We start from the raw sequence: 13,158 nt of genomic DNA, 5'->3' as shown, positions 1-13,158 counted from the left end.
CACTAAATCACTCTCACCAGGCCACCGGCAACGCCGAACTGGGCTAAGGTCACCAGGGGGGGCTGGTTTCTCATTGCTTTTATAGCTTACTGCCCAATCGCTGTGTCCAGTCTAACAAATAAAACAAAACAAAAAACCCAAATACAAAAAGTGCTTTTCGTGCTCTCGAACATTCGTCAACGTTTTGGTACGTTTTTGGAAAAAAGTGGGAAATGATGATGATGATTGATGTTTAATGGCACAAGGTAAACTAAGGCAAAGTGCGCCAAATGAAGGTTACATAATGACAGGGGTGTAAACGTGAATACTAAAATTTGTCAGTAGAAATAAATGTGAAATGAAACGAAAGGCAATGAAATGATTGGTGTACAGGGCCACTTATGTGTGATCAGAAATGAGGTGTAAAAATGTGGTATCTAAAAAACTCAAAAAACTTTTATTTATTTATTTATTTATTTATTTATTTATTTATTTAAAATTCCTTACAGGACCCTTTACAGGACATTGAGTAAGGGGGTAAATGGCGAAGTGTTACAGATCATACAAAATTAATGCACGCTTTACAAAGCATAGCAGCCCAACGAATTGCGATGAGGTTTGCAATATAAGTTTAAGTTAGCAGCCGATAACAAGAAAAAAGAAAAGGCGATTGCATAGTGCACACACGACAAAGTGAACCGAATACAATCAGGGTTGTATATGAAGGCGACATCAACCAAAGATAGCCGACTTTACCCACCCGATACGCACCAATCAGTTGCCATAATTTGCAGAACTCACAAAAGAAAAAGCACCAGAAAAAAGGCAGAACCAACGCCCATACGCAGAAAACATTTTCAGTATACAACATTCATAATCGGGCACAAAATGCGATACTGAAAAAAAAAGAAAGCACGTGCTGTGCAACAGAGACGACTGGTTCTGTGGTTTTCAAGTACATTTTTAGAGGTACACAGGAGAGATACAGGAAATGGCAGAATAAAAAAAATGTGCGAAACAGTGGTAAGACTGCAATAGGGTACGCATTTGGGCTGGTTGGTTCATGATTACGAGTGAAAAAACAGCGCTAAAAGACAGGACAAGAAATGACACAGGACCACGGCGCTGTGGACCACAGCGCCGTGGTCCTGTGTCCTTTCTTGTCCTGTCTTTTAGCGCTGTTTTTTTCACTCGTATTCAGTGGTAAGACCTTATTGCGAAAAGAGAGTAAGCAGCAACTGACGGAAAGAATTATTGTCTGATACTGATGCGATGTTATCTGGAAGACCATTCCACAAACGAATGGCGCGAGGAAGAGCAGATGAGTTGAAAGCATCAGTTGCCCCGTGAAATCGCTTGAAACTGAAGTGATTATGCAACCTACGTGAAGTAATGGAAGGAGCATCACGGTGAAGTGGGAAGGGACTGTTGGTGTACACGTATTTGTGAAAGAGGCAAAGAAGGGAAATGTCGCGACGAGTGCTCAGGGGTTGAAGCGAAAGGTTGTGTTTAATTTGCGTTATGCTGCTGTGATAGTCATGGTTGCGTGAAATAACGGGCCGGCCTATTCTGAATAGCTTCAAGAATATTAATTAAGTACTTGTGATGAGGGGACCAGATAGGAGCGGAATTCAACCAATGGGCGGACAAACGTTTGATAGGCTAGTTGAAGAACGTGAGCGGGACAGCTATGTAAATTACGGCGTAGATATCCTAAAGACTTGGAAGCTTTCGCGCTAATGCTGGTGATGTGGTGAGACCAGGAGAGATTGGGTGGGAAATAGACTCCAAGGTACTTATAGGAAGATGCCTGTGACAGTGAGGAATTCTTCATAGTGTAGCGGAAGGTGTAAACGTTTCGCTTGCGCGTAAAGGAGATTATTTTACATTTGTCCGTGTTCAGGGCATTAGCGATTTATTACACCAGTCATTAATGCGGTGAAGGTGGCAAGTTTTGACTCGGACAACTGAGCAGGACGCCTTAGTTAGTGCTACTGAAGGTGAACAAATATTTAGACGCTTTTGTGATGTTGCAGAGCTGGACCCTTCAGGATCTTTGGAGCCTGGATCCTACTAGGCTGTTTTGTTTCGACGTAATTTATATAGCCCCCCCACTTAATTTTTACATGAAACAGGTCTTGCGATTTTTATATAATAAAGGCAAGTAGGAGTGTTTGCATGACATGAATGTGCTTGCTGCGATGTCTTTCCAGTTGACTATTCCTGAAAAGGTAGCAGCCAGCGTGCGCTGTTTCGCTTCTGTGCAGAATGGGCCAAAGTCTGGGTGCGTCGATATTCGCAGATTGACTCCTTGATGGCAAGCACTGTTCGAAAAAAAAAACCGACAGGGACATTAAGGGCAGAAAGGCATTACAAGCTTCCAAGGTAGATACTGCACAGAGCGGATATGCATTCATTCTTGCGTACTGTCGTTTTCACCATGCCGTGCAAGAGCTTTAGCAACAGAGAATCTGGTTGTTACGGATCAACAATAATAAACATCAAAGCTGGGCTAGTTCGTTTTCTGGCATTTTCCACTCAGCATTACGTGGACGGGACAAGATGAACAAAGACAAGTGAGCACTGTTTGTCGTCGTTTATTAATCTTTCCTGTCCTGTTCAGGTCAAGCTTTTTAGTCCCAAATGGTACTGATCTGCTGCGTTCTGCTGAATGATAAGAAATACCATTGTTCGGGATGGCTTGAACAGGTCATGATTTTGTTTCATCACAGGAATACTGAAGCTTTGGCAATGACCTTGCCGGAAAATAGCTGGGTTTAAGAAAACACTTCCGACGGTAACCATGTCTGTAATCACAGAATTCTGCTTCGCCGCATACGAACCATTACCAGTTCGTGATCAGTTTTAGAGGAAGCCATAGAATACGGCTTCGCCTAATTGAAAAAGTGGCATTGCTGACATTTGACATTAGGTGCTTCAGGGGAGAACATAAAAGAGCAAATCTCGCCAACCGAGCGAGAGGAACCAGATAATATGGGAGAGTAGGGCCTAATTTAGACTAACTTTTAGATGGCCAATTTGTACTGTCTGCAACAATGACTTGTCCTTCGTAGAAACACAGAAAAAAAATCGTAGGCTGCTTGACTGTCTTCCAACTATGGGAAGTCGCAAGAAAGTCGGTGGGTCGGAATGTTGGCAAATTGTCTAGAACTGTCAGGGTTGTACGGCGCCACTGTTTTTATGTTCTAAAATGAATCAAAATGGTTTGTATAAGTGATATTTTTATCTTTAATAACAACGGAATTCTTATTTGGGGTGCTACCAGAAATTACACCTTGCACCCTTTCACGGTTTTGTCGAAACGAGTGACCCATTTACGTAGTAAACATCCTTATCTTTCACACAGCATATATGCTTGTTTAAAATGTTTCGTAATTGTTCCAATTGATGTCCTGCGTAAACATCAGCTATATGATTGTTATAAATAACGACGATAGATTAACAAGTCTTGCCGAAATAAAAGTAAACCTTGGAATACATTAGACTCGTAAACGTAATACATCGTAAATAAATGTCGCATGAACTAGGAAAACAGATGTTCTAGTACTTAATACCAACATTTATAAATAGTTGTTTGATAAAATGACAAGGCGCCACTTCAACGTTTTCGTTCATACCGTTGCGTGGCATGATGTGTAAGCCTGTAAGCCGAATCCACCCTAGTGAAATTTGTTTTCAGGTTGTACCCCACCTTTCTGATTACTCCGAATTGAAAACTCAATTAACAACTGAATTACACTTGTTACAAAATTCTTTTTATCAGGGTTGCCTTGCTGTTTGGAATACAAGTTCTCAGGTCTGTTCAAGCAGTTTCAAGAGCTTTTTTTTGCAGGTCTATCCTGGAATTTGCATTTCAAATAGGTTCAATTCAACTAAGTCTAAAGGAGAATACATCTCTGATTATAGGGCGTCGGCCAGTACCCAACTGCAGGTATGCGTTGCTATAGTGGGTATGTATAACATTTGTGTGTGTACGTGCGTACACGTGAATGCTACGTGCGTACACGTGAATGCTACGTGCGTACGCTGAATGCTACGCACACAGGAATAAGTGTACGTGTACAAACTTCTTGTGATTCACCCTGTTAGTGGTTGCCTCCCTAGTGACCTATTGAGTCATTCATTGATTGCTTCCAAGGTGCATGGCCCAGCATACGTTCCTCTATATGAGGAGTTGTGCAATGCAGCCACGTGGGTATGTGCTACTGAGTAGGTATGCATGTCGTTTCTAGAACAGTTGCAATTTCTGGGTATGAACTGAAGCTAAGGTTTTACGTTTCGCTAGAAGGTCTTGCGACTTGAAACGTTATCTGCAGTTTGACGTAGAAAGAATGCTGTAAGTAGTGTTCCCAAGAGCTTCCGGTTAACTACGTTAGGCGTCAAATCGGAACGTTAGGCCTAACGTTAGGGCCAAGGTTAGACACAAAGTTGGGCCGTCGCATACCTGCATCATTTACTTCCTCTGCACGCATCACTTTTGCGCAAGCGGTTTGTTAACTGGAAAACATGGGAAGCCCCAAAATGAGGCTCAAAAAATGAGGCTTCATCCCATTCATGCGAATAAGCCAACGCAGGTTAATAAAGCTTTCGCGCTAAACCTTAGAAACACAGCAAAACGGTTTCATTTACCGGCCCTAGATTTTTTTCTGTGAACTCTGCATAGTGTGGTTGTTAGCGGAAGTCAAATGTTACAGGTGTTCGAAAAGCACGTTTTCGATTTCAATCACAATGTTCAGCGGCAGGATCATATTTCAGAACACTTTGATCAAGGGAGCTCCTGAGACCTTGCCGCACACGGTGTGCATAGATTGGATTTCAAGAAAGAGTGGTTGTGATGTTTAATATTTAGCACTTAGTTTTTTTGCCCCTCTCAGAGGTGGGAAAGAGCAACCAGGAAAGGGTCAGACGTTGTCTAATTTACTTGAAGGAGAACAACGCCGAGAGCAAATTCCAACAGGGAACTGACAAAAGAAGGAGGTGGCGTTCTTGACCTTTGAAGATAATTTTTTAAGTGGAGATCGTCTGCGCGACGAAAGCACTTCAGTCGTGCTTCTGCGCCATTGAACTGGTCGTTAAACAAGGTACTCTCAGATGTTTTCTCGGTACGATAGCACTTTCAAATCTAACTTCGCAGACTGCTTCGGCAGATTACAGAAAAGTGTGGCTACAAACTATTCCGAGCGAGGATTTTTTTTTTGTGGCTGCCACAAAATAATTGTGAGCCATGTCTGGTGGAGTGACGTGGAGTGCACATTGTTGACTTGGATACATCAAGGTATTTCTGGAGAGCTAAGTATTACTTCGCTTTTTAATACGTAGCATTCGTTGCCGGCTACCCTCATAGCCAGGACCGTTTGACGCCCTTCATTTCGATCAAAATTGAGATATCGAGCAAGTTTCATCTGTAGCCGTTATAACAGCGCAAATTACAATAACTTGTCGAATGAAATTTCGAAAAACTAAAAATATTAAAAATACCAGAAAATTATGGCCAATGGCGAACCGTTCAACGCCCTGTATTTCCTAAATAACGGAGATTTCGTGGAAGCTTCAACTGTGAGCGTTGTATAACGTAAATGGAAATATTTGCTGAACGAAATTTTGAAACACTAAAACAAAAAAATAAAAAAAATGCGGAAAATGGCGAACCGTGTAAGGCCCTGCATTTCCACAATAAACTAGATTTCGCGGATGTTATAGTGGCCTAAATGGAGTTAATTGGTCGAACAAAATTTTGAAGGACTGAAAACTGGGAAAACAAAAATATGCAAACAATGGCAAACTATGTAACGCCCTTAATTTTTTAAAAAATCAGATTTGATGCAAGTAACACCTGCAATCATTATAATAGCGCAAATGGAGATAATTGGTCGGTCAGGATTTAGAAAAACCAAACTATTTGCTGTAAAGGACTCACACTGAAGACAGGCGGCATAAAAATACTAGACATTAGAGGATAATTCTCTGAATTTCTGCGGATTTTTTACCATCTGCGCACTAAACAATTACGGTTTGATTATCCTTTGCTGGGAAATTTTTTATATCAAAATTGACTTTGTCACGTATCATTCCGGTTCCTGATTTTTACAAGACAGATGACCGGGATTATATTGGCGCTTCACTATTAAGGGTTTTAAAATGCAATCTTTTAAACTGATGTCAGAAAACTTAAGTGAAGCGCTTAATGCACACCGTGCTGCTTTTACTGAGATACTAGTTACGGTGGTTTTGTTATTATAGCGATTTTTACCGCTGCGCGCCGTGATCGCGTTTTATAGAAGATACATTTTTTTGTAAGCAATTACTTACAGTTGAACCTTGCGGTTTATCAAAACAGTGCATCAAGCAATCGGCTCTGCCCCCAGCGCAGCGATCCATTCACTTGTAATGTGGTAATTAATATCATCGAATGATGAAACACTGATTCATTGATCAAATGATTGAATGGTTGAATAAATCAAAAGTGATTGGGGATCGATTGGCAAACGTGAGGTTTCTGCATGGGACATAGATCTAGTTACCTACCCTCGCTACCATAAGTACATCGTTGAGGAACGGTAGATTTCAATGCAAGAGATTTCAATGGGCGGTCTAGAATAGGACTGTTTAAAATAAACAATTTTTTTTCTCTGTCCCTTTTCAGGCCACCGAGAATATTCGGAAAGAGAAAACACAAGGCAGACAGAGTTGCCGGACCATTATTTAGAGGTCGCCTTCAGCCGAGTGTTTTCTGCAGCGTTGCCCCGAGGTTCTCTACGAGGCCCCGTATTGGGGCGTCGAGTGGGAGCAGCAGGCCGCCCAGCGTTGCACCTAGACCACCGAGGTTGTCGGCCAGGAACCGCCCCACCAGGTACAGCGTATACGTCAGGAAACACTGCGTGCCAGCGCAAGAAGAGAACATGAGCGAGGTACGAGGTAAGAGCGGGTTGAACTCTCAGGCCATTCCGTACTGAGCGTGCAATCAGAGTGAACGGGGCCGTGAGAGAAAGAAAAAGCAGAGGAAAGTCTAGACTTTGCTCTGTCAACCGAATCATGAGAACGTAAGATCGGGCCACTGGTCATTCGGGCCGAAGAAAGACATACAATTTGGAAACCAAGCTGCCCTGTAAGAGTTTTACTGTTTATGAAAAGCAAACAAAAGCAAAAAATTTAGAGACACTTAAGGCTGCTCACACGTTCTAGAGAGAAAACATTACAATTGATTTACAGCTTTGTGATCCTCCGTGTCAAATAGAAATGTCTGTCGTGAATATGTTATATTCTGTTGCAACAACGTCGTCGTCAGTAGAAGAACTAATGTCTGGCGTGTAATCTTCGCGTCGTACCGTCACGGTGATGTCGGCTGTTGGCGGTTTTTGGCTGCAGCGAACGCCCGCCTCTTTGCTTGCCGTATGTCATATTTGCGTTTCTTGCATCTTTTTATGAGGAGTCCTTTCGTGGCGACTAGGTCTCTCCCCTGTCGCTGAAGTAGAAGGTTCCGAGTACATCGCAGTAACCGACAGCACAAACGTGTCCAGTAGTGCGATCGTATCCTCTCATTACCATCGTCATGATCTTTTTCTAATGCGTCGTCTTCCTCTACTCTGCATTAATTTATACTGCGAGGCCGGCAAAATTGCCCTTGATAGCCTAACATACAATCCCTTAGCGCAAAAAGATCCTTTAATCATGTAGGCCTTAGTAGATAACACAGGTTATGAAGTCAAGGTACACAATATATTTACTAGGTATACCCTATGATACTCGCAACGGGTGAGGGCAGCCAGAGGCGGCTCTGCCACATTCATGCAAAAGAGCAACCAAAGAGAAAGAGCCTACAACAAGTATGGGGAGCGAAGGTGCTGCTGCCGGCCGTCGTGTAAGTGGGATGAACACGTAAGCTTTCTTTAATGGGCGCCCAAGCTTTCTGAAAAGGGCGGTTCCAGCGGATGGTTAGAAAGCCTGTAGATCTTGGGTGAATCGGCTGGCGCCTGACATTTCAGAAGATTATGAGAAGCAAAATATACCTGGAGCCGAAGGTCAGTTGTCCTCAAAGAATCCGGCTGTTCTTCTGGCATTCGGGGAAGAAAAGCCCGGTTATGGGACCAATGGACCAGGAGGTGGTGTTTAAAGTTCTAGACGGGGTATGGCAAACGTCACAGCAGTGCAGGTAGCTACAATGAATGTAATGGGCTGGCTACATAGGTCTCGACAGCATCAGATTATGCAGCTACTACAACGGAATGATTTAATTATTGCTCCCATTCAAGAAACTATGTTGTGCACGGATAAAGCCATGACTGCTGTGTTAGAGCCTTGTCGAAGCCACTCAATTAGCCACTAAGTTGACCTGTTGGGTGGCTGCATGCTTATCCTAAGTAAATGTCTCATTTCTGTCTTTTGCGTGTGATGTAAAGAATTTGGGGATGCTTATATGCTCTGAGTTTGATGCTGTCGCAGATACGTTGCGGGCTGTTTATGTGTGCTCCCCAAATATTGCTCATAACTAAAGACTTTCATTTCTTTCACTGGCTGAGTTTTCTAAAACGGAGCGCCGCACACTAATTACGGGATACTTTACTTGCGTCTGCCACTCCAATAATCGGTCGGTTTGTACTTTCCGGTACGGTGCAAGGGCAGAAACACTGAAACACTTACTGACAGAGTACGGCCTTGAGGACTCAGTTTACGCTTTTCAGCGTGCTTGTGACGCTCGCCTGGATAGGATCAACGCTTCTCCTAATCAATTTGCTCAAGTGTGTAAACACATGGTATAGTCTATATTTTTCAGTAATCGTTGCAGGGCATCGGATTTCCCAGGCCCATTAAAAAAACCTACACATAGGTTTCAGGGGGAGTTAGGGAAGCTTAGTTCAAGTGTTAAAATTTCAACCCAGTATTTCTGCTTGCCTGCATAATATTTTAAAGTGCAAGGGGTTTATCAAATTACAAAAATGAGATATGTTTAAACGGGAAAATAAAAAATTAGTCTTTAGATGGTTCAGCTTGGGTGGCGTTTTTAAAATATCATTACTTCGCAGAACTGTATGGTATATTGAAGAGGCTGGTTGAATTCAAAAGAAATTTTCAGGGTGTTTATTGGTGATGCCCGTCACGTGAAAGCCCGTGACACGTGACACATGACGAAAGCCCGTGACGTGATGACATGGTCACGTGACAGCAAAGCGCCTTTCTTAAGGCCGACCTCCATGCAGCAAAATTTGACGGCGAAGTTCTCGCGGCGGCCGCCGAGGATGAACGCACAGCGCAGTTTTCGTCGTCCTCAACCTCCAAGCAACATGAAGCAGGGAACGCCGCCGACCAACAAGCTCCTCGTATCTACGGTGCCAGATGTCAAATGCAAAACAAAATGCGCGTAAATATATCTCTGCTTATAGGTTGACTTCAATAAATACTAACTATTGACTAATAAAACTTGATATAAACGACCTAAATAATATTTCTTTTTTTGCTTATTGGGAGGGAGGTGTTTTTTAGAAATCGGGTCATAGCACATAAACATTACCAAATGGCAAAAATGAGTGGAACTGTACGTGTTGTTCGTTTTCTTGATAGCTTTGCAGCTACTTTTAAGTTTTGTGCGCTGAACTTCGCTGCAATGACCATCAATTGTTCCGTTTCAGCTACACTTTTACCCACCGCGCTACTGTGGCACTTTTCTGGCAGTTTTCTCGACGTTGTGTTCACGAGAAAAGAACCGTTCGCGGAAAAAAAGGTGCGAAAGGAGCGTCTGCTCTTTGGCTGCCGAGTACGCAGGCGCTCTGCGCAGACAAAAAGTACAAAGCTGTGATTGGCTGCAGCTTCAAAATGTAGTTTGCCTCCTCCGGTCGCGTTCGCTGCTTCCGGTCGCGTCGGTGGCAGCTTAACTCTGCAGTGGTATTTCTCACACCAAAGGCAAGTTGTGCTCATCCGCAACCATTGGGGTCCCGCCGTTAGCGTTACGTCACTGGCGAACGTTTGGCAGGAAAACTACTACTAACATGGGCGCGCTCGCTTGCCGACCGCCGTTCCGCCGTCGCGTCGTCAAGCGTCAACGACCTTGCCGGAACCAAAGGGCTGTACGCCATTTGCGATTGTGCGGTAGTGCATCAAGAACGCGTTTGTTCCGTGATCGTTGTTTGTTCCGTGTACGTCTTTCTTGTCGTGATTTGTAGATCAGGAAATTGTGGTGGTCTGTTTTTGAGCGCAACGTCGTCACCAATCACCCGAGCACATCAAGGCTGCACTATTGCTGGTGTGATTGTGGAAAGTGTGTTTGCGTAACGCAACCTCTCTGAGGGAACCTATCTTCTACGACAGTAGCGGCGACCAGTTGCAAGGGTTCTTTTTTTCGTGCTGTGAACGCTGGCGGCGCCCGATGTTGAGCGCTAAATCTAGGTAGTTTGTGCCCGTATGGCCAGAGGCCGTGCCGGGTTGTGCTTGCGTGTGTGGCGTGTTGTTTTTGTCGCCTGCGTTTGGCTGGCCGTACAGATTTACGCGTCATTATTTGTCGCGTTATACGTCACTACTAACAGCGAAAGGTACCTGTCTTTACTGATTCGCATCGACTGCGCATGTTACTCTGGCTGGTAGAGGTACAGCCGGAGCAGCGATCTATTTTTTTATTTACCTGAAATAAGCAGGCTTTATTACAGCATTATTGTAGAGACGCGAGAAGAACGAAACATTCGCGCACAGTCGTCCGAGACTCCGTAGCTTCACAGACAAAAAAAAACAATATGAACGAACGCGAATATTGATCAGGTAATCAAATGCAGTGACTGGATTGCGGCTGCTTGAAAGAGGGTAACTACACATTCGGACAGTAATATTGCTTGGTATTTAACCCCATCATTTAATAAAGCTCTAAGTGTGTGGTCCCGCGGCAGGAGTTCACGTGTCTTCGATCCATTGAGAAAAATGCTCATTAATTGATTGATTGTAGGGTTTAACGCGCCGACGCAACGCAGGCGATGAGGCGCGCCGTAGTGGAGGGCTCCGGATTATATTTTGACCACCTGGGGATCTTTAACGCGCGCCGAAATCTCGTACACACGGGCGTTTTTGCTTTTCGCCTCCATCAGAAAAGCGGCCGCCGCGGCCGGGAATCGATCCCGTGACCTCGTGCGCGAAAAATGCTCATGTGGGCTGCGTTGTATATGCTGTTGATTTGTATATGCCCGTTGCTAATCAAAGCGGCATCAAAGGAACTGATTGTGTGGACTGAGCACAAATTGCCTTGTATTATGTCTGAAGTGTTGGAATTTTTCAGAAGTCCAAGCTATTAAGCTTCTGTTAAAATAGCTGCATTTCGGATTTCAGATGACTAAACCCAGTTTATCTTGCCATCGTCTTTCAGCAGAGTTTGTGTGATGGTAATACAAATTTTTTTATGGCAGTTGTGTTTCATAGTGATGGCTCTGATTTAATGCTTACGTTCTGGTGCTCCTGCACTGAATAATTTACGGAGTTTTACAGAAGAGTTTATATTCAAGTTAAAGGGGTTTACAATGTGTAATGGCAGACATTCAGATTTCCATTGCTTAGTCATGATAGACCATTGTTATTCTACAGGATGGCGCAAATGTTTGAGAGTCTTCCCATAGCGTGTTAGTTCATTTTGATTCAGCACCTCTTTCCCCACACTTCCATGTTGTTATTGCTCTAGAAATGGTGAGAAGATTAGGATAGGCTTCATAGAGTGGGTTGAAGGTTGTTTAAATTGATGAGTTGTAGTAATAATTGCCAACAAGTCTGTAGCAGATAGAGATGGTTTACGTCACCCCTTAAGAGTGCCATGTCGCTGATTTCCAAGCACGCACTGTTGCTTCTGGTTATACAGCTGCGGCAAGAATAGAAAACACCAATGCAGCATATCAAGATAATTCAACTTCAAGCCTTCATAGTGTCATGTCGCTGCTTTTCAACCACACTCTCTTGTTTCTGTACGTAAAAATTGGAAAAGTTTGCTTAGAAGGTTGCAACGTTTAGATGTTACGTCTTTCTTACGTTAAAATGAATTCAGGCCTTCATGCTCTTAAGTCGCTGCTTGTCATGCACAAAGTGTTGCTTGTGGCCGTAAAGCTGCGGTGAGAGTTGAGAACTACCCAGGATGGTTACAGAGTAGCTCCGTACTTTATTTATGCCCATGGAATGCCTACTGCGAGACCAGCCGTCAGGCGTGGGATGTTTGCAAACTGCTCAGAACTATTCTGGACTGGCAAACGGGAGAGAGACAACTCTATTACGCAATAATGTGAGAGTGGACCACTTGTTTCCTTTCACCTGCAGGCGATTTTGCTAACTGGAAGATGCGTAGCCCACTGATAGTGCAATTGATCGTCTTTCAAAGAGCACTAAAAGCTAAATAATTTGTGTTTTAACTGAAAGATTATATGTGTCATAGCTCTCCCAGGTTTTTTTTAGGACTTACAATGACTTGTTCGCTGACAATTGAACCTGACGTTTCTGTCTATTAGTTCCCGTCCGTGTTTTCAAGGTGATTGCAGCCAGTTTTATTTTGTCCTTTTCTGTTGCATGTATACACCAGTGGTAAGCAGGTACGGTAGGCTCGGATGTTGACCCACATGCATGCATATTCTGGCTGCGCTTGTATGCAAGATGAAAAGTTTTAACAAAAAACTGGAACAACGCTACCCGCTTGGACTGAGACATCCTGTTTTATGTTTGGAAGCTGGGCTTTGCATCCTTTAAAAAAGGGCATGAGTAAGTTCCCTCGTACATTAATTTACGTTTTCATGTGTCTGACTCAGTGTTAGGTTCAGAAAAAATGTTTCGGCAAGCTCCACCAATCCTGTGATTCACGATTCAAGATTTTTTATCTCACAAAATGCAGTGTGGGAAAGTGTATGAGGTAGCGATACCTGTTTTCATGCTTTTCGCTTTTTGTGTAATGATAATGCTCTGCTGCTGCTGTGAGTGGCATGTTTGTACAAACGACACTCTGCTACTACTTATACGGGCCAACTTGCCTTTACACGTCAGTGCAGCCCTAAGGAATTGTGATTTCCGCCATCAGAGTCAAAACCACTGGCATCGCTGCTAAGGGTGCAATGGTTAGATGTGTATACATATTATAATGTTTTCCACAACTAGTTGTGTGGTTATCTTTCTGTGGTGTTCAAACGTATCAAAGTACTCTCTGGCTATTTCATAAGA

General features: G+C 43.4%; 1 protein-coding gene across 1 annotated transcript in view; it reads right to left on the bottom strand.

The window, feature by feature from the left end:
* Window positions 1–2,115: 2,115 nt before the first annotated feature.
* Window positions 2,116–13,158, bottom strand: part of LOC144165763 (uncharacterized) — an 86,214-nt gene continuing 75,171 nt past the window's right edge. The window contains exons 5-6 of the mRNA XM_077695543.1: window positions 6,697–6,874; window positions 2,116–2,303 (exon numbers count right to left, since the gene is read on the bottom strand). Of these exons, the coding sequence (XP_077551669.1) occupies window positions 6,716–6,874 (159 nt within the window). The 3' untranslated portion in view covers window positions 2,116–2,303; window positions 6,697–6,715. The remainder of the gene's footprint in view (window positions 2,304–6,696; window positions 6,875–13,158) is intronic.

This window comes from Haemaphysalis longicornis, unplaced genomic scaffold (genome assembly GCF_048455015.1).
Source record: "Haemaphysalis longicornis isolate Haplotype H1 unplaced genomic scaffold, Haemaphysalis longicornis Haplotype H1 scaffold_1, whole genome shotgun sequence".
Lineage (NCBI taxonomy): Eukaryota > Metazoa > Arthropoda > Arachnida > Ixodida > Ixodidae > Haemaphysalis > Haemaphysalis longicornis.
This window is presented reverse-complemented; position numbering and strand designations above follow the sequence as displayed.